General features: G+C 40.6%; 2 protein-coding genes and 1 long non-coding RNA gene across 3 annotated transcripts in view; 2 read left to right on the top strand and 1 right to left on the bottom strand.

Moving 5' to 3' along the window:
- LOC128623120 (mucin-19) overlaps nt 1–3238 on the top strand; it is a 13425-nt gene extending 10187 nt beyond the window's left edge. Inside the window, exons 23-28 of the mRNA XM_053650007.1 lie at nt 81–275; nt 496–738; nt 1800–1956; nt 2405–2518; nt 2731–2872; nt 2984–3238. Of these exons, the coding sequence (XP_053505982.1) occupies nt 81–275; nt 496–738; nt 1800–1956; nt 2405–2518; nt 2731–2872; nt 2984–3056 (924 nt within the window). The 3' untranslated portion in view covers nt 3057–3238. The remainder of the gene's footprint in view (nt 1–80; nt 276–495; nt 739–1799; nt 1957–2404; nt 2519–2730; nt 2873–2983) is intronic.
- A 288-nt stretch (nt 3239–3526) lies between these two features.
- LOC128623122 (uncharacterized) lies at nt 3527–5602 on the bottom strand. The gene is made up of 3 exons (XR_008388536.1): nt 4881–5602; nt 4578–4670; nt 3527–4367 (listed from the first exon to the last, which is right to left on the bottom strand). It is a non-coding gene; the product is annotated as an uncharacterized LOC128623122 (long non-coding RNA).
- Nucleotides 5603–6181: 579 nt separating this feature from the next.
- Nucleotides 6182–22526, top strand: muc5e (mucin 5e). The gene is made up of 15 exons (XM_053650020.1): nt 6182–6197; nt 6591–6917; nt 7492–7736; nt 7942–8128; nt 15226–15439; nt 16584–16762; nt 17583–17652; nt 17742–17839; nt 18210–18241; nt 18585–18735; nt 19272–19309; nt 20093–20200; nt 20306–20339; nt 20731–20830; nt 21586–22526. Exons 1-15 carry the CDS (start codon nt 6182–6184, stop codon nt 21746–21748), a joined length of 1962 nt encoding a protein of 653 aa, XP_053505995.1. The 3' UTR covers nt 21749–22526.
- Nucleotides 22527–22586: the final 60 nt, after the last annotated feature.

Here is a 22586-nt window from a genome sequence, read left to right as displayed (position 1 = left end):
GACATTTTTCACTTACTTATATATCTGTATATTGTGTCATGCTTGAACGACACAAAATTTGTTGCTTGAACCTCAAACAGGATGAAGTGACTTTGATCCTGCGTGATATGAATGTAACCGAGAAGCTTCTGGATGGGTGGCACTTCAGAGCTAAGTCACTGTACTCTATCCACACTGTGGGCCTGTACATAATCATCTCTGTGCCTGAACTGGGCCTCAGTGTGATTTGGGACAAGCAAACCAAAGTCAAAATTGAGCTGCAGGTCTCATGGAATGTAAGAAGCACTTTCTTTGTATTAAACCTGAAATTGGTCCACTAAATTACTATAGAGGGCTTGATATTAACTTGCCAATACCATGCTATCAATAATTTAGAACTGTCCATTCTTTGTTTGGAGTATGATCCTGTTCCTAAATCCATATATCTTGTGTCCAGGTTTCCCTGTGTTTCTCAAGTCTTTCTTACTCATGTTTCCTTTGTGTGTGGACTGACAGGGTAAAGTGCGGGGCCTGTGTGGTGACTTTGATGGGAAGTTAATGAATGACATGCTGACGAGCAGCTCCACTGTAGTGGCCAGCACACTGGATTTTGGGAACAGCTGGAAGACAGCCGTGCCCCCCTGTTCAGATGTGACCCAGGAATTGTTTCCCTGTGAACACCACTCATACTGCGCTGCTTGGGCACAGAGACGCTGCATGATTCTACACAGTGACACGTTTAAAGCCTGCCACCTAAAGGTTCTTTACTAGCAATGTTTTTTTGAACATTTATATTTAATTTATATAATTTACATTTATATTTTTAATAGTATAGTTTTCACAGCAGGCCATTTCTGATTTGCCTTTGTGCAGACATGAATGCATCTGTTACATGATCATTTTTCATGTAACATTTTTCATGTTTGCTTGTGACACGTGTGTTTGTTTTGGTTTCTGTCCTGTCTCCACCCCTGTTATGTTAGTGGTTGTCTCTAAATATGTCTCAGCTTTTTATGTTTTACCCTTGATTACGTTTAGTATTTAAACCCCTCGTGTGTCTTTGTTCACTGCACTTCATCTCCCATTCCTAGTTTCTTGATCCTGTTTTCGTCCTTGCATTTCTGATTTTTGTTCTGCCTAGTTTAGCCCAATTGTAGATCACCTGACCCAACGCCTGTTCTTGACTATATATTTGCTTATTGATTTGGATTTGTCTCCCTGTCTCTTTAACTAAAGCTTTTTACTCTGCTTGCATCTGTCTCCACCTTGTTCACATGACACTTTAGCTTTCATTTATACAGATTCTGAAGCCACTTTGGGCTTTTACTGTACCACTTTCATTTTTAATTTTTTTTTATATGGGCAAGAAAGAACGAGAAGAGTTAAAAAGGGGAGAGAGAGAGAGTGAGATGGGCAGGATGAAAAAAAAACCTATATTAAATTATTTTGGACCACCTGGTAAAATGCAGTTCATGATATGGAAGTTAATGACAAATTAATTGTATTTGTTTTGTGTGACAAATAATTCATGAATGTTGTTTATTGATTTTTCATGTGCCTGTCTTGATACTTAAGAATGCATATTGTTTGGAGGAGACCTGAAATAAGTGTAATGTTATTATACAGAGGTATTTATATGTTATATTTATATTATATGTACATTCCGGTCATCTGAAAGTGACCCCACCTCCCTAACTAGAGTCCCCCTAGTGTATCTTGGCCATTTCCACAACTGCTTATAACACTCAAACATAACTGAATTTTGAGAAGAAAACAACAGCTTTTCATTATATCATGTCTGACTTTTCAATAACTTGCAGGTTGATCCAGCACCTTATTACCAGGCCTGTATTCTGGAGTCATGCTCTTGTGATTTTGAGGGCAAATTCCTGGGATTCTGCACAGCTGTGGCATCATACGCTGATGCCTGCACAACCCAAAATATCTGTATCAAATGGAGGACTCCTGACTTGTGCCGTATGTGTTTTGCAACATTAAAAACATTCAATATTATTGTTTCTTCTTACTTATGAAAGATGCAGTAAGGAAAGAAACGATATCTCTGAGCAATTATTTGTGAGAAGAATTGCAAATTCAAGGTACACGTGTCAGATGTGAATTATTTAGTCGAAATTCTAACCATAATCTAACCAAAACAAGGTGTTTTTTTTTATTTTATTTTTTATTTTATTTTTTAAATTTTTTTTTATAGATTATGCATAAATATAATTCACTAGGGGAGAAAATAAAAATTGTTAAAATCATATGCCATTGTGATATAGGGCTCTTCGTCAGTCTAGTTTGGGCTTCCCAAAAGTCCCAGATACTAATCACAAAATTGCTTCCTGGTGGGTGGAAATGTACTCATTAGGTGTTTGCTTACTGGTGCGATCAAAATCCATTGTATGTGCTCTTTCTTCCACAGCGGTCTATTGTGACTATTACAATGAAGAGGGTCAGTATAACTGGCATTATGAAGCATGTCCTCAACAGATCAAGAGTTGTGGGAAAAACAACAAATTCTCTGGAGAGCTTGAAGGTTTTCATTTTTCATTTTGCATCTTTTCAATTTCTTGCATCATCATGTCCTAGTTATGCTTTTTGGATAATAATGGATAACTTTATTAATTGGGTTTCTATTCTTTTTTCGTCAGTATGTAAGATGTTTGCACTAAATATTTATTATGAGTCTATTAATGGCTAACAGTTATATGGTGATAAACATTGATATAAGTGCATGTTTTGGCTAAGGTTGTTACCCACGGTGCCCTGCTGAGATGCCATATTATGATGAGAACAGAAGAATATGTTCCAGTTTGGACAGTTGCACTTGTTACTTCAACAACACTGTGGTTGGACCTGGTGCTAAAGTGACTACACCTAGTGAATGCTGGTTAGTTTGAATCATATGTGCAATTATGAGGTTTTTTTTTTTTAATAACCCTAATCATGAGTTTTTTTCTGCTACCCCTAATACCTTATGATTTGTGTTCTTTTGCCATAGTGATTGCATTGGTGGGCAAATGATTTGCGGTGAGTTTTATACCCTGAATATATTTACAAGATGTCAGTTTTGATTCTAATGTATCCAATTAAAAATCTGTTTACTAATGTGTTAACACCCACAGAAATGTGTAAAACAACACCCAAAATGACACCAGAAATCCCCCCACTAACAACTATTACAACAGAGGCAACTGTAACCACCACAACAATATTAACCACAAGAACCACAACTGTACCTACAACTACAACTTCACTAATTACAACTACACCAGAGACACCTGTAACAACCTCTACCTTTTCAACTCCAACTACAACAGAGAAAACAGTAATCACACCAACTACAGAAACAAGAACTGAAGAACCTACATCAACTTCTACACCAGGAACCACCACTACAAAAACAACTGAGGAACCTACAACTACAACCCCACTTACAACAATTACAACAGAGACACCACTGACCACCAAAACATCAACCCCAGAAATCTCAACTGATGAACCTGAAACTACTTCTCCACTAACTACAACTACAATGCCACTAACTACAAGTACAACGGAGACACCCATAACCACAGTTGTAGAAACAACAGCACCAAACATAGAAACTGGGACCATGTCCACCCACTCTAGTCCAGATTTTCAAGTGTCAACCTTCACAAGTACTACATCAGGAACCACCACTACAAAAACAACTGAGGAACCTACAACTACAACCCCACTTACAACAATTACAACAGAGACACCACTGACCACCAAAACATCAACCCCAGAAATCTCAACTGATGAACCTGAAACTACAACTCCACTAACTACAACTACAATGCCACTAACTACAAGTACAATAGAGACACCCATAACCACAGTTGTGTACACAACAGAAACAACAGCACCAAACATAGAAACTGGGACCACGTCCACCCACTCTAGTCCAGATTTTCAAGTGTCAACCTTCACAAGTACTACATCAGGAACCACCACTACAAAAACATCTGAGGAACCTACAACTACAACCCCACTTACAACAATTACAACAGAGACACCACTGACCACCAAAACATCAACCCCAGAAATCTCAACTGATGAACCTGAAACTACAACTCCACTAACTACAACTACAATGCCATTAACTACAAGTACAACAGAGACACCCATAACCACAGTTGTGTACACAACAGAAACAACAGCACCAAACATAGAAACTGGGACCATGTCCACCCACTCCAGTCCAGATTTTCAAGTGTCAACCTTCACAAGTACTACATCAGGAACCACCACTACAAAAACAACTGAGGAACCTACAACTACAACCCCACTTACAACAATTACAACAGAGACACCACTGACCACCAAAACATCAACCCCAGAAATCTCAACTGATGAACCTGAAACTACTTCTCCACTAACTACAACCACAATGCCACTAACTAAAAGTACAACAGAGACACCCATAACTACAGTTGTGTACACAACAGAAACAACAGCACCAAACATAGAAACTGGGACCACGTCCACCCACTCTAGTCCAGATTTTCAAGTGTCAACCTTCACAAGTACTACAACAGGAACCACCACTACAAAAACAACTGAGGAACCTACAACTACAACCCCACTTACAACAATTACAACAGAGACACCACTGACCACCAAAACATCAACCCCAGAAATCTCAACTGATGAACCTGAAACTACAACTCCACTAATTACAACTACAATGCCACTAACTACAAGTACAACAGAGACACCCATAACCACAGTTGTGTACACAACAGAAACAACAGCACCAAACATAGAAACTGGGACCACGTCCACCCACTCTAGTCCAGATTTTCAAGTGTCAACCTTCACAAGTACTACATCAGGAACCACCACTACAAAAACAACTGAGGAACCTACACCTACAACCTCACTTACAACAATTACAACAGAGACACCACTGACCACCAAAACATCAACCCCAGAAATCTCAACTGATGAACCTGAAACTACAACTCCACTAACTACAACTACAATGCCACTAACTACAAGTACAACAGAGACACCCATAACCACAGTTGTGTACACAACAGAAACAACAGCACCAAACATAGAAACTGGGACCACGTCCACCCACTCCAGTCCAGATTTTCAAGTGTCAACCTTCACAAGTACTACATCAGGAACCACCACTACAAAAACAACTGAGGAACCTACAACTACAACCCCACTTACAACAATTACAACAGAGACACCACTGACCACCAAAACATCAACCCCAGAAATCTCAACTGATGAACCTGAAACTACTTCTCCACTAACTACAACCACAATGCCACTAACTACAAGTACAACAGAGACACCCATAACTACAGTTGTGTACACAACAGAAACAACAGCACCAAACATAGAAACTGGGACCACGTCCACCCACTCTAGTCCAGATTTTCAAGTGTCAACCTTCACAAGTACTACAACAGGAACCACCACTACAAAAACAACTGAGGAACCTACAACTACAACCCCACTTACAACAATTACAACAGAGACACCACTGACCACCAAAACATCAACCCCAGAAATCTCAACTGATGAACCTGAAACTACAACTCCACTAATTACAACTACAATGCCACTAACTACAAGTACAACAGAGACACCCATAACCACAGTTGTGTACACAACAGAAACAACAGCACCAAACATAGAAACTGGGACCACGTCCACCCACTCTAGTCCAGATTTTCAAGTGTCAACCTTCACAAGTACTACATCAGGAACCACCACTACAAAAACAACTGAGGAACCTACACCTACAACCTCACTTACAACAATTACAACAGAGACACCACTGACCACCAAAACATCAACCCCAGAAATCTCAACTGATGAACCTGAAACTACAACTCCACTAACTACAACTACAATGCCACTAACTACAAGTACAACAGAGACACCCATAACCACAGTTGTGTACACAACAGAAACAACAGCACCAAACATAGAAACTGGGACCACGTCCACCCACTCCAGTCCAGATTTTCAAGTGTCAACCTTCACAAGTACTACATCAGGAACCACCACTACAAAAACAACTGAGGAACCTACAACTACAACCCCACTTACAACAATTACAACAGAGACACCACTGACCACCAAAACATCAACCCCAGAAATCTCAACTGATGAACCTGAAACTACTTCTCCACTAACTACAACCACAATGCCACTAACTACAAGTACAACAGAGACACCCATAACTACAGTTGTGTACACAACAGAAACAACAGCACCAAACATAGAAACTGGGACTACGTCCACCCACTCCAGTCCAGATTTTCAAGTGTCAACCTTTACAAGTACTACATCAGGAACCACCACTACAATAACTGAGGAACCTACAACTACAACCCCACTTACAACAATTATAACAGAGACACCACTGACCACCAAAACATCAACCCCAGAAATCTCAACTGAAGAACCTAAAACTACAACTTCACTAACTACAACAGACATACCTATAAGTGTATCAACACCAGAAATCACAACTGTATCTAAGAGTACAACTTCACTAACTACTACTACAACAGTAATCACAACTGAAGAACCTACATCAACTTCTACACCAGGAACCACCACTACAAAAACAGCTGAAAAACCTACAACTACATCCCCACTAATAACAACTCCATTAACTATAACAGAGACAACTGTAACCCCATCAATACCAACAACCATAATTGTACCTAATACTGATTGCAAGGATCTGATTAAAAACCACACTTGGCCAGATGGTTATCAATGGACAGAGGACTGCTTCAATAAAGCTTGCATAAATGGTGTTATTGAGTTGACACCTGTGAGATGTCAAATGCCAGAAAAACCTGTGTGCCCAAGAGGAATGACACAACTGGTAAAAGATGAGCAGGGCTGTTGTGAAACCTGGCAGTGTGACTGTGAGTGCAATGGCTCTTTCTACTGTTTTAGAGCTCTGTAAGACACCTATAACAAACTAATATTGTTAAAATAATATCTGGGGATATTCCAAATGCGATCTCATTTGTTTCTACTACATTTTTACAACATAGTGTATAATATCGTAGATATTTAGCTATTTATTTATTTAGGAACTCAACCTGCTTTTTTCTTTTTGAGGACCTCCTGAGAAAAACTATAATCCTAAAATAAATTTTTACATCAGAACTCAACAGCAATTACAACAACAGTTGGCATTGCCTGTAAATACAATTTCTGCTGGGCAGAGTGCCTAAAGAGGTTCTTTTATTTTACATACTCTAACATTATTAGCCACTGATATTACATCCTGAAATTCTTATAATAGAACAAGCCTATAGTCTTGAAAGTCATTTTACATTAGGATTCTTTTCAGAAGGAAAGTCTCTTCAGAATTCTACATTTTCCTTATATTTTTATTCACACCAAATATACCAGCTACCTAAGCTATGCCCTGAGATTCTACCCCTTTTGTGATTACAAATTGTGCTAAAATTTCTCCAATGTTTTCCCCAGGTCAATGTGATATCTTTGGAGACCCACACTACAATTCCTTTGCTGGACAAAACTTTGTGTTCCTGGAAAACTGTACATATATTCTGGTGGAGGAAAGGACTCCACATCACTATCTCAGCATCAGCATTGATAATTACTACTGTGAGCCATCTGCTTCCTGTGCCAAGGGCATCATTCTGAAGTACCAAAACAACACAGTCACAATTCAAGTGCTTCAAGATCCTGATGAAATGCCCATGTTAGAAGTAGGTCTATATAAATGCACAGACATGAATGCCATTAAGTTGTTCAGTTTTGTGGTGAATCTCAGGTAGAGGTGGTAATGACTTGGTCCATGTGCATTTGAGGTGCTTATGATTTTAGTGTTTGTACATGTTAAAATATGGTACTCTGTATTTGTGCAATGTTTGTGCAATTGTAAGTTTGAATCTTCTCTGTTATATTTTCAAGACTACTCTGAATCAAGTAACAATAACACCACCGTATGAAGCAGATGGACTCAGGTTTGAGAGCAGTGATGCAAAAGTCTACATTCACATTGAAGAGATCCGCTCATACATGTTTCTCAGTGTATGGAACACACTGCAGATCAATCTAGCAATGGAGCACTTCGTCAATAACACACAGGGACAATGTGGTAAGTGACCAGCAGTTCGGCTTGCTTTGTAATTGTGATATATGCTTTTTTTTCTCTTCCAAATAGTGTACTGTAGGCTAACAGGCACTAGCTGCAATAGCCAAATTTCACAAATATGTTGAAAAGTGAATGCCTCATACTGTATCAGTTCAAAGTGTTTTTAAATATTACTAATGTAGAGTTATACTGTAAGCACATGTATTTTCAGGTATTATAGTCATAATATTGTAATGTACTGTTCATGAGAAGTTATACCATGTATTATGGTAGTTTCTCTGTATGGAAGGAGGGCGGAGCAATGAACAAGAGAGAGAGAGAGAGAGAGAGAGAGAGAGATGGAAGCACGCAGTAAAATGAGTCTGCAGTAAATGGTTGTCTGTGTTATACATAAAACATTACACTGGTGACTAGGATTGGAATACCCTATGCTTAGAAATAGCAAGGGAAACTCTGAAGAATATAGCAGAACATAAGAAGGAAAAGGATGGTTGCCTGCGAGTCCGAATGGACGGAGGCAGAGAGTGTCACTAGCTGAATTCGTGGGGTAGGGTGACACCTAACGGACAGAGTGAGCAGAACAACCATGTGAGAAAATAAATTACAAAGGAAAATGGCCACAATAGGTAGAGTGCCCGAGTTTACAGTTTACAGAACTAAGGAGGATTTTGATACTATTTAGAGAGGTTTGAGCGATGGATCGCAGCAAATGAAATTATTGAGGGGAAAAAAGCAGATGTGTTCCTGAGTATTTTAGGACCTGTGGAATACAGCCTCTTAAAAAGTCTAGTTGAGTCATCAAAAGTACGCAGCTTAACATATCAGGAAGTTACTCAGATCCTGTCTGAACATTTCAAGCCCAAGATTTTACCAACATGACCAAAGTCCAGGGGAAATGATTTCTGATGAGTTTTTGGCATTGAAATGTCTTGCAAGTTCTTGTGAATTTGGAACAATTTTAGGTGAGGCTCTCAGGGGCAGATTTGTCTGTAGACTTGCAGGAGATGTTTATCACAGAAGGTTACTGTCAGAAAAGGACCTTACTTTTAAGAAGGCATGCAATGTTGCTCTCACATTAGAATTAGCGCACAAGGACACCAAGGAGTTGGGTGCTCATCCATCTTCTATACCGCTTAATCCTTTTCAGGGTCATGGGGAAACCTGGAGCCTATCCCAGGGAGCACAGGGCATGAGGCGTGCCTGGACAGGGTGCCAATCCATCGCAGGGCACACTCACATACACATTCACACACCCATTCAAACACTATGGACACTTTGTACATGCCAATCAGCCTACCATGCATGTCTTTGGACTGGGGGAGGAAACCGGAGTACCCGAAGCACGGGGAGAACATGCAAACTCCACACACACAGGGCCACGGTGGGAATCGAACCCCCAACCCTGGAGGTGTGAGGTGAATGTGCTAACCACTAAGCCAGTTGGGTGCTCAGTCAACCATAAAAAACATGAGTGTGCATAAGGTGCAGAATGTCGGTGGTGGCAGAGAGGAATTCAGAGGACGTGGAGGTTCTCTCAACAGTACCAAAAAAGTGGTCTGGCAGCATCCTTCCAACAAGTTCAAAAGCACCTGTTGCCATTGTGGTGGGAGCAGCCACCATGCCACAGAATGCCGTTATCGTAGTGAGACATGCCACAACTGTGGAAAAATTGGACATTTAAAACATGCATGTAACAGACACAAAACACAGCATTCAGCAAAAGCCCAATATGTGTCAGACAACATATCTGATACACAGTGTGCGGAAAATGAGGAACTGTTTAAGTTATTTACTGCCTACACTGCACAAGACAAGGTAGATGGCATTTATATTGATATTCACATAGGTGGTAGAACAGTTAGCATGCAACTAAACACAGGAGCTTCCTTGTCTTTGATCCCAGAATACATCTATAAAAACAAATTGAAGGACTGTAGGTTGCATCCAACCTCTATTCCATCTGGTTTCATACACTGGGGACAAAATTCCTGTGTTGGGTGAGCTCAAGGTTTCTGTCACATATGAGACAACAATGCTCATTACCATTGATTGTGGTCAAGAGAAACAAATCTCCATTGCTGGAGCGTAACTGGCTCCAGAAAATATCCTTAAACTGGAAGGAGATCTTTAGTTTGAGAAAAGTGACATCGGTGTGTGTTCTTTCCCTCTCTGATGTACTTGATGTCACGAATCGTGACGGTGCAGAGATAGGACGGATGCAAGTGCAGGATGAACAGTTGTTTATTAGAAAGAGAGACAGGCAGACAAATCCAAAACGTGATCCAAAACGTAATCCACAAACATGCAAGAGGTCAGGCGATTGGCAAACAGGCATACACGGGGCAAGGCAGGAATCTAGGTCGATAATCAAAACAAGAAACGAACTATGACGAGGGACTGGAAGCGGATAATCCAGCGCGAACTAACTTTAAACATGAACTGTGACTATAACTATGATCCAAACTAAACTAACTCTAAACATGGACCGTGACTATGAATACACTACGAACTAAACTAACTCTAATGTATTATTATTAATCTTCCGCGTTGAGTGCTGGGAGGCGCGCGGTATATATGCGGACATAATCAGCGTCTAAACTGCTTGCAGCTGAGAGCAATACAGACCCACATGAAATCCCAGCCAATGACAGAACAGGGAGGAGACATGACAGAAACATAAACAAAACACACGTGTCCAGATGTCATTACGGTCAACAACGGAAAAGCAGGTACTCGCGCATTCGCGCTTAGAGCACGCTGCTTAAAGGGGGAATCGTGACAGAACCCCCCCCCCCCCCAAAGGCACTTCTCCCGGAGTGCCATGAGTCATCCCATTTAATTGGCGGACCCTGCCCCCTGGACTGAATGTCCCAGGCAGAGCCAGGAAACTGCACGGTGTTCTTGGCGGCGCAGGGAAGCGGAGCGACGTCCTCGGCGTAGCAGGGAAGCAGAGCGACATCCACAGCCGGGCAGGCAGGCTGAGCAGAGTCCTCGGCGGAGCATGAAGGCAGAGCGACGACCACAGCAGGGCAGGCGGGCTGAGCGAAGTCCTCGGCGGAGCATGAAGGCAGAGCGACGTCCTCGGCGGAGCATGAAGGCAGAGCGACATCCACAGCAGGGCAGGCAGACTGAGCGAAGTCCTTGGCGGAGCATGAAGTCGGAGCTACGACCCCAGCTGAACTGGAAGGCAGAGCGAAGTCCCCTGTAAGGCCAGGGAGAGGAGCGTGGGTCTCCGTGCGGCCAGGGAGAGGAGCGTGGGTCTCCTCGAAGCAGTAGGGGGGAACGACGTTTGCCATGGAGCCGGAAGGCTGAGCGACGACCTCAGCTGAACGGGGGGCTGAGCGACGACCACAGCTGAACAGGGAGGCTGAGCGACGACCTCAGCTGAACAGGGGGGCTGAGCGACAACCACAGCTGAACAGGGAGGCTGAGCGACAGCCTCAGCTGAACAGGCGGGCTGAGCGACGGCCTCAGCTGAACAGGCGGGCTGAGCGACGGCCTCAGCTGAACAGGCGGGCTGAGCGACGGCCTCAGCTGAACAGGCGGGCTGAGCGACGGCCTCAGCTGAACAGGCGGGCTGAGCGACGGCCTCAGCTGAACAGGCGGGCTGAGCGACGTCCACAGCTGAACAGGGAGGCTGAGCGACGTCCACAGCTGAACAGGCGGGCTGAGCGACGTCCACAGCTGAACAGGCGGGCTGAGCGACGTCCACAGCTGTACAGGCGGGCTGAGCGACGACCTCAGCTGAACAGGCGGGCTGAGCGACGGCCTCAGCTGAACAGGGAGGCTGAGCAACGTCCACAGCTGAACAGGCGGGCTGAGCGACGGCCTCAGCTGAACAGGCGGGCTGAGCGACGTCCTCAGCTGAACAGGCGGGCTGAGCGACGGCCTCAACTGAACAGGCGGGCTGAGCGACGGCCTCAGCTGAACAGGCGGGCTGAGCGACGGCCTCAGCTGAACAGGCGGGCTGAGCGACGTCCACAGCTGAACAGGGAGGCTGAGCGACGTCCACAGCTGAACAGGCGGGCTGAGCGACGTCCACAGCTGAACAGGCGGGCTGAGCGACGTCCACAGCTGTACAGGCGGGCTGAGCGACGACCTCAGCTGAACAGGCGGGCTGAGCGACGGCCTCAGCTGAACAGGGAGGCTGAGCAACGTCCACAGCTGAACAGGGCAGCTGAGGCTCTGAGGTCACCAGGTAAACCTTGGGCATGGGCGGAGCTTGGCTGGCCATGTCAGCAGACTGGGGCGTGAGCAGAGCTTGGCTGGCCATGTCAGCAGACTCGGGCACGGGCGGAGTTTGGCTGGCCGTGTCAGCAGATTCGGGCATGGGCGGAGCTTGGCTGGCCGTGTCAGCAGACTGGGGCACGAGCAGAACTTGGCTGTGCGTGTCAGTAGTCTTGGGCGTGGGCTGAACTTGGCTGGGCGTGTCAGCAGACTGGGGCGCGAGCAGAACTTGGCTGTGCGTGTCAGCAGACTGGGGCGCGAGCAGAACTTGGCTGTGCGTGTCAGTAGTCTTGGGCGTGGGCTGAACTTGGCTGGGCGTGTCAGCAGACTGGGGCGTGAGCAGAGCTTGGCTGGGCGTGTCAGCAGACTGGGGCGTGAGCAGAACTTGGCTGGGCGTGTCAGCAGACTGGGGCATGAGCAGAACTTGGCTGGGCGTGTCAGTAGTCTTGGGCGTGGGCTGAACTTGGGCGACCAGGTCGGTAGACTTGGGCGTGAGCAGCATTTGGTCATTAGGCTGAGATATTAGCAGAGACTATAACTATGATCCAAACTAAACTAACTCTAAACATGGACCGTGACTATGAATACGCTATGAACTAAACTAAACTAACTCTAATGTATTATTATTAATCTTCCGCGTTGAGTGCTGGGAGGCGTGCGGTATATATGCGGACATAATCAGCGTCTAAACTGCTTGCAGCTGAGAGCAATACAGACCCACATGAAATCCCAGCCAATGACAGAACAGGGAGGAGACATGACAGAAACATAAACAAAATACACCTGTCCAGATGTCATTACGGTCAACAACGGAAAAGCAGGTGCTCACGCATTCGCGCTTAGAGCACGCTGCTTAAAGGGGGAATCGTGACACTTGAAAAACATTTGGAGATGGATATGGCAAGATCAGTGGCTTCAAAGCAAAAGTGAGAGTGCAAGAAGGATCTCAACCTATCTTCCACAAATCAAGGTCGGTTCCATATGCTCTTAAGGTAGCAGCAGAGAAGGAGCTTGATTATTTGGAGAGAAATGGAATTATCTCTCAATTCAGTAGTAGTTATTGGGCGGCCCCAATAGTGGTTGTGCCAAAAAAAAAGACAAGACAGTGTCTGTGTGGTGTGTGGTGATTAAAAAACTGTGTGATGATTATAAAGTCATAGTCTACAAATGCATTCTCACAGAGAAATATCCACTACCAAATGTGGAGGATCTCTTCACCACGTTGGTGGAGGAAAAGTCTTCAGTAAGCTTGATCTGTCATTTGCATATCAGCAGCTTGAGGTAGATGCTGAATCCGAACAGTATCTTATCATAAACACAGACAAGGGCCAGCTTAAGTAATTTCCTTGCTTATGCTTGCCTATGGAATTTCCACAGCACCTGTGATTTTCCAACACACAATGACTCAAATCCTGCAGGGACTCGAACATGTAAGTGTGTTTTATGGATGATATTTTGGTTTTGGCGGCAGTATTAGAACATCAGGTAGTACTGGACAAAGTACTCTCGTGACTTCAACAACATGGAGTAAGGGTAAAAAAAATTTAAATGTGAATTCCTCTGTAACTCTGTAGAATACTTGTAGTTTAGGATGTATCTCACAGGTGTTACCTTCGGGGGAGGAACACCCCATTGCATTTGCATCAAGGACCTTAACAGAAGTGAGCAAAACTATGCACAGATTGAAAAGGAGGCCCTGAGCATAGTCTTCAGAGTCAAAAAGTTTTACATATATTTATGTGGACGTACATTCCATCTGCTAACCGATCATAAACCTCTTCTTGCTTTCTTAGGTTCAAAGTCTGCCATCCCTACATTCCTACACTGCTGCCCTCCGCATGCAACACTGGATTTTGCTTCTGTTGGCCTATGATTAATGATAATGATAATGATAATGAGTCTTTATTGGTCACATATACAGTAGAGCATTATGACAGAGTACAGACCTTTGTCTGATCATGCAAATGCGGATGTCCAGATTACCATGTGAGGAAACCTGTGTGTGGGGGGGGGGGGGGGGGTGGTTAGGAGACTGTATTTCAAGTTTCAAACGTAGAGGAATTGCCCATCTGGCAAGAGGATATCTCTTGTGGCCAGGGCTTGACCAAGACATCCAGAACTTCGTAAGTCAGTGCACTCCATGTGAATTTGGGTGAAATCAATCCCCCAGCACTCCTCTTCATCCATGGTCATGGACGAAAACACCCTGGGAGCGCATTCACGTCGACTATGCAGAAATAGACAAGCAACACTTCTTGGTGATTGTGGATGTCCACTCAAAGTTGGTGGAAATTTTCTGCACTCAGCTGACCAATGCTGAGAAGACTGTTAACCTCTTGTGTCATCTCTGGGCTTTATATGGATTTCCAAAAGTGCTGGTGTCAGACAATGGTGCTCCATTAATTTCTAAGGAGTTTGAGTAGTTCTTATGGAACAATGGTGTGCGTCATGTCTTGTCACCTCCATATCATCCAGCCACAAACGGTCAAGCAGAGATGGTTGTACAACCCTTCAAAAAGGCATGGAAAAGGTTGCACGCACAGGCTGTAGGGTAACAGAATGAACACCTGCTGAACTGTACCTTTAAAGACAACCTCGTATCTCTCTGACGTTGTTGAAGCCTGATATGTCTGCTGTAGTTGTAGTATATAATATGTCACTTATCACGTATAAGGTATTATTGTACTTGAAGTTGTACTATATGTGAATAGTATATGAATAGTTAAGGTGCTGTATTTCTTGTTAGTATATTGCATAATAAGCTTTCAAAGAAATATAATTAATAAGTCAGTCAGTTACATCTCAAATGTTGGTTTAATTGTATGGCTTATGTATATGGGATCATTCTAGGTTCCTCTTATTCTCATTTACAGGTGTTTGTGGAGGTGCCTCATGTATACGCAGGGATGGTTCAGTTGAGCGTGATGACTGCTGTGATAAGACTGCATATGAATGGATAGAGGATGATCCACTGAAACCATACTGTCAACAAGCCCCCCGGCATGTCCCTTGTTTCACACAAACAGATATTTCAACAACAACAGTACCACCGTGCACGGCTCCTCTCTGTGAACTCCTTAGACATGAGTAAGCTTTTCAACTCGTTCTTCAGCTTCAAAGTCAAGGAAAAGAGTTGCTGGGTTTTTATAGTGTTGTACATTACAGATCGTCTATCAAACTAGTAACTAAGTGCATTGACATACTGTACATAGTATATTCATATGCACTAAGGTATTGATTTGATAAAAGTTTGCAAAAAAAAAAGTTTTTGCATGTGCAAAAACACATGGACACTTCAAAACATCCATAAAAATTACCAAGTTGATTAACTGACAGGTTCTAAGGCAATTAACGCTCTTTATTTATGCGCCTTTGCAGATTTACTAGGTGTACCAATATAAAAATTAATGAACAAGGAACTCAGCATACAGTGTATTGTTGAGAATGCATTTGCATTTACTGTACAGTGGTGCTTGAAAGTTTGTGAACCCTTTAGAAAGTAAATGACCAAGTATAATATTTTGTCTCACTTGTTTAATTTGTTTCTCTTTGTCTACTTTTAGGACTTGTGTGGAAATCTGATGATGTTTTACGTCATATTTATCAGAAATATAGAAAAGGGTTTCAAGCTAACTTTCAAGCACCACTGTACATTTAGAGAATTTGGCAGATAATTTACAGAATTGCTTTGTAATCTCCATCAAAAACATCATGCTAGCATTTTCCTCTGCGTGTGTTCAGTTGTGTTCTGCAGTGGCTAGCTTTATGTGTTTCAGAGGCAACACCTAACAATAAAGTACTCTTAAAACTAAAAGCCTATCTTAACAAGCAGAGAAAAGGTCCAAGATAGAAAACTTTATAGCACACATTTTGTACACTTATTTATAAATATATCCTAGCCATGGGAAGGAATTTTGCGTACCTGTTTCTGTTTCCATATCCATCCATCCATCTTCTACCGCTTACTCCTTTTCAGGGTCACGGGTTTCCATATTGTTTGAGATTAAGTGAAATGACATATAATTAGAGGTAATTTAAATTAAATTAAATAGAATTATATTGCTATAAAATTAAAACAGAAAAGAACAGTGTAGACAGATGAATTTTAGTCAGGGACTGCCTGCAAAAAGGGTGGTAGAGCTACATTCTCACTTTATTGCATTTCTATTTTCTGGTTGTTTGTAGCATATATGTAAGTGTAATTAATATAAGTATGCTGTTTGAATCTCAGAGTGTTCAGCAAATGCAGTGGGGACATTGATGTGGAGAGACTGGTGAGTAACTGCAAGTTTGACTACTGTGTGGCCCACAACCGTGCCACTGTGTGCTCCCCACTAGAGCATCTAGCTAACCACTGCATGAAGATGGGCTTCTGTGTGGCCTGGAGAAACCTCATCAATGGAACTTGTGGTAAGGCTGTTTTACCTGCATGCATAGGACACTTGCAGAGATTGCAGATGTCTTATTGGCTGGTAGCGATAGAGCTGATTCAGAATACTGATTCAGACTGTCTGTCTGTCTTTTAGAAATTGTTCTTTAAGCATTAAAGGCATACCTTAGGTCCAATCACCTCTGACCCCACCCATCCTCCATCATGCAAACTTCCAAATGTAATATGTCACATGATCCAAGTTAAAAAAAGAGAAAATTTATATTGGTGCAAACTGCTGTCCTACAACCAAATAACACTGAAAAAGCATTTAAGTATTCAGATCTTAGATGTTTACTATGATAGCCTTCTATTATCTATCTATCTATTTAATATTTAAAATATCAGTAAGCGTAATTTATATATATTCATAATTTATTGGGTACTTTCAATTGGGAGGTGGCTGTGCTGAACCCTAACCCCTAAATTTCAACTTATGAAAATTATATTGAAATGATGTTCGCATTTTATTCCATTGTTGTCTTTAAAAATATATTTTTGATCAAAATAAAATGTGATATATATATATATATATATATATATATATATATATATATATATATATATATATATATATATCTATCTAAAGAAACGGACTTTGACATAATTTAAATTATGTTAAATATGATTGCCAGAAATAAATATGTAGTATAGTATATGTAATATAGTAAAGCTTCCATGTACTTTAGGGTTTGAAACAGATACAGGCATTTTACAAACAGGTTTATCTGCTGTGACGGGATGAAATGCTTCATGTTGTCCATTCTTTTATATGTTTTAAAACAATATTTCCTTTCTTAGACATTACTTGTCCTGAAGGAATGATTTTTGATGAGTGCCGGAGCACCCCAACTGATTTCTGCCATGGCGGGTTAGTTTCGTGTCTATTTTGATAAACAATGTTTAAATGTGCTGTAGCTAACTTGTGGTGAGTCTGTCTTATGTATGTTCTTCACATAGTGAGCGTGTTTCGGGGACAGAGAGGTCTGGTTGCTTCTGCCCAGACAATCAGCTATTTGCTGAGACACACAAGAAGATCTGTGTATCTGAATGCACCAGTGAGTGGTTACCATTCTTTAATGTCATGTATAAACATCATCAGGATTTGCTTGTGCCCTCTGTGTTAGCATATTTCATATACATAAATTGAAATAATATGTGTTGAAAATCATCTTTAAGCTATACAATTTAAGCATGTCAGGTGAACCGACAATTTTCTTGTGGATATAATACACTTGAATTAATGCTGACATTCTGCACTCATGTCTTTCTTTGTCACTGAAAGATTTTTGTAGTATCAAAATGTGGATTGTCTAGTTCATATGTTCTTATCTAGCTCATATTTGTTGTTATCTCATTAGTGTTCTTAAACTGACATTTCCTGTGTGAGATAAATGTGTATAAATGCCTGGTTTGCTTTTTTATTAGACTGTAAAGGTCCACTGGGAGAACCCATGCCGGTGAGATATTACCTATTCGCTATGGTTAATAAAGGCTTACCAGTTACCCACAAATCAGTGACTGAGCATGAGAAAATTCCTGTGGCATTATAGCATGTATCTCTTAACCAAAACCACAACTAAAATCTTGACCTTTTCACACACCTTCTTAAAGAAAATCAGCAAAGCCTAAAATGGCTCTGAAACAGATATATAGATAGATTGTTAGAGTGGAGCCTTTCCATTAATTTCAAACTGATCAGATTGAAAAAAAAAAAAAAAAAAGTAAAAAAAAAAAGTAAAAAAAAAAAAAAAGGTTTATTTCCCACCAAGTCTCTGATTGTAATCCAAATCTCTGTCTAAGGTTGGGGCGGTATGGGAGTCAAATTGCCACATGTGCACATGCAATAATCAGACTCGGACAGAAGAATGCTGGCCAAAACCTTCTGCTCCAACTCCCATATGCGGTCCTGGTTCTGCTCTCATCTCTGACTGCTGCAACAACCAGATATGTGGTAATTTAGCACTTCAGTAACTGCACTTCAGCCTTTCAGTACATGTGCTGTAATTACTGAAAAGCCATGTCAACCCTTAAGTTCTGTTAATTAAAAAATAAATTGAATGTTCATTTCAAATAAAACTAATAGTGTGATCACCTACCTTTGCAGGAAGGATTATTTTGGGGTTCTACATCCATAAACATTCATTACATAGCTAAATACTGAGGCGAATATTAGATATATTGGGTATTTTAAGATAATAATAATATTTATATCAAATTTTATCAGATTATTTTACAATTTAAAGTGATGATCTGTTAATCATGTTAAGTGAACAAACATAAAAGTTAAAGCACTGTGTCTAAAATATTACTACCACTCTGTAATGTTTGCTCTCATTAGCATGGAATCAACTACTGCAGACTTCAAAATCCTTGATAATGCTATTGACTTGATGTTGATGGATCAGTGTCACTTACTAAACCTTGATCATTTATCAAAAGCATTGCCAGATTGTTGTAATTAACATTGCTTAACCCTTTCATTCACAGTTGAGAAGACTTGCGAATATGGTGGAACAATATATAAGGTCAGTTCCCGCTATTTTGGTCTCTGTGTACAGAACGTGGAGAAGGTACTACAGGTTAAGTGGAATATTTTTACTGACCAGGATAAAGTGGTTACTGAAAGTCGATGAATGATTTTCTCACATTGTTGACACACATGAAAGAAGTAGAGTTCCCCTACCTTCTAAATCTCAATTTAACACCTGGGTATATGTAATGCAGAATAATTATCAGTATTTTATTCAAAAACATTCATATTAATCTCAAAGAGCACTCACAATTTCCAGTACTAATCACATTAGGAATTAATTAATCCTGTGTTATCCTGGGTTTAATGTATAGCAGAGCTCTTCAGGCTTATCTGCCAATAGCTGGTGTAGCTGCACGTTGTTTAGATAGATCAATACTTACTTACTTACTTTATTGATCCCAAGGGAAACAGTCACAGTAGTGGTAAAAAGAGAAACATTTAACAATAACAATAAATACAGTAAGATAGCTCTCTACAAAAAAAAGTGTCACCAAACTTGTAAACAATGCTCTTAGATATTGTGCAAGTGTGAAAGAAAGTGGGGGAGGTGTCAGTTAAAATGTAACATGAAGTAGTTACCGTATTATTATTATTAGTCCAGCCAATAAGAAGATATTCCTAATAGTAGTAGCAGAAACAGAAATGTCTCCTGCTTTTCTGGAGTGAAGACCTACAGCACACCATCTTTTTGTGTATAAGAGAATAAGACCTATCCTGTATGACACTGAACAAATGGAGTGTATAATGCTGATGTTTTTTTGCATGGACACCTCAGGTGGGTGAAACATGGAAGGACCCCCGGAGCCCCTGTGAAACATTTCATTGTAGAACAGAAGGCACTGAAATAGAGAAGACTGTGTGTCCACAGCAGACCTCTCCTGAGGTGAGTCTGCCCAAAGTATAACACACTTGCAGTCTTAGCATATAGCATCACTGGTATGGATTTTAAGTTCTCTCTGACTTCTTTTTTTTGATTGTGCTTATCTAGGAACATTGGGATGAACATCATTGCTGCTATTCATGTATGTGAAATATCTTCATCTCATTCTTTCGCTTTTAAACAAACACAGTGGAATAGTTTGGGAAAATTCTGAAGAATTTATAGTGGATAAATACATGGAGAGATTATTTTATGAAAAAAAGGTGCTTGCCAAATCTTTTTTGGTGTAAGGTTTCTAGTACACTTCTGGGTGCAACATATAGATGGACATTTAACCATTACTTTCATTCAGTCATCTCTTCTTTTTTTTTTTTTTTTTACCAAAATCAACACACCCATTATTTGTAGTGACAAATGTGACACACACACACACACACACACACACACACACACACACACACACACACACACACACACATTTACTTCAGTTACTATTTTATGTTGTTCTCACTTGGCTTGTGTAAACCTTCTAGGTAACACAACGTGTGGAGTCAGACTATCCAAAATGACTGTTGAGAACTGCACTGAGGTGATGCTACCCACCTGTGAAGGCAACTGTGCTTCAGGCTCCTTGTAAGACTCACAATTTATTAAGCTTTTTTTGGTCATGGTTAACCTTAAAAGCAAGTGATACTCTTATGGCAATAAAGTATAAAATAAAATATATATATATATAATATGTGTGTAAATATTTCATATATATATATATATATATATATATATATATATATATATATATATTGGTATACGTACCTTTATGTGCCACCCATATTTCCCATTGTTTTGGTTCCAATCTAGTTAAAGCATGGCTGCAGTTAATTATTAATTATAATAATATTGATTTTGTGCATATACATTTGTCCTTTTTGAAAGCAAGCAAATATGAGATTACAAACAATCTAAAACCATGTACATTTTCAATGCATGTGTCCTGTAGTCCATTAATCAATTAAGCCTAATATCAAAAGAATACACATAGACCTACGTGAACAAAAATTTAACACTGCTTTCAATTTAAAAAAAAAATGAACCATATGAATTCAATATGAACAAAATAATTTACTCAAGTAAATTATTGCATTTCCACACTGTTTTGGTGAAATATATTTATGTTTTCTTAAAAGTTTATAGGCAGAAATGCCCTGTCCCCTTTTTTTGTTGCCAAAATACAATTTATTTATTTTTTATTTTGTAACCTTTTTTTCATCTGATTGCCAGAATTCAGACTCAGTGATATCTGATGGGTTTTCCCCAGTTACCACACGTACATATTGAATGAGTTGTATGTTCATGGTTAAGTAATGCTCGCGTGTGCTGTTGTTTTGTAGCTGGGTGATTTCTGGAGAAGATCTGCAGTTAGAGCATAATCAGTTCAGCTGCCGCGAGAGTAACTACGAGATGAGACAGATCTCTCTGGACTGCAGTGGAGCTACAGTTGCACAATACACCTACAAACACATCACCAGCTGTGAGTGCCAGCGTGAAGTCTGAAGGTTTTTGCAATGTCACTGTAATGCTCAGAGAATTGAGGCTGAGGTTTTACATCTACAATCCATACATATATCTTGATTTGCACGATTTGTTGTCTTTATACATGATCAGTGATTGAGCTGGGAGTTTTAATTAAATTATCTGTCTTTTTTGTGCATGTAATATCTGGTGTTTTCTGCTTTCAGTGCCAAAATCCAATATGAATTCTCTGTCAGACATTTGTTTTCTTTAAATTTTAATCATGTGATTAAAATAAAAAATCTAACAATCTCAGGTTTAAAAGTTAATCTAATATAGCTAAAGTTGAGATTGCTGCTTGAATTCTTTTATGCTATATCATATCATATCAATGCTATATCATGTTCTTGAATATTTCCTTTTTATTTTTAAAGCACTTTATAATAATGGTTGTAAATGATTGTATAATGCCTCTCAATGATGGATTCATATGTAATCAATAAATAAAGATATGCAAAGTAGTGTTTAACATGTATTTATTTCATTGTCTGCTTTTTTTTGGTAACAAACTTAAAACACCATTGCTGTTCTGAGAAAAATGTCCACCTTGAAGTTTTATTATAGACAGCACTTATAGTATGTTTCACAATGTCTCTTAGACATGGAGCGATTACACTGGTTGGAATTGGCAGAGGGAGAACTTTGTACTGGCTAGATCAAATACGCTATTATAAAAGAATATTGAAAAAGCAGCAGTTAACTCCCAGAGACCCCTGCTCAGGACAATCTGTTTGCTGGAGACAGGATAATCTTCCACAAGAGACTCAGCCATTCACCCAGATAACGTAATCAGAAAGCATCACCCATTAATAGTTTGTTT

The sequence above is a fragment of the Ictalurus furcatus genome, chromosome 19 (genome assembly GCF_023375685.1).
Source record: "Ictalurus furcatus strain D&B chromosome 19, Billie_1.0, whole genome shotgun sequence".
In the NCBI taxonomy this organism is placed as follows: Eukaryota; Metazoa; Chordata; class Actinopteri; order Siluriformes; family Ictaluridae; genus Ictalurus; species Ictalurus furcatus.
Note: the sequence above shows the minus strand (reverse complement) of the source record. Positions and strands in the feature narration are given on the sequence as shown.

Excerpts from the sequence above, each read along its gene's own strand:
- muc5e (XM_053650020.1), top strand. Across the intron at positions 15,440-16,583 it reads TGTGAACTCCTTAGACATGA|AGTGTTCAGCAAATGCAGTG; the intron begins GTAAGCTTTTCA and ends TTTGAATCTCAG. Across the intron at positions 18,736-19,271 it reads CTGCAACAACCAGATATGTG|TTGAGAAGACTTGCGAATAT; the intron begins GTAATTTAGCAC and ends TTTCATTCACAG.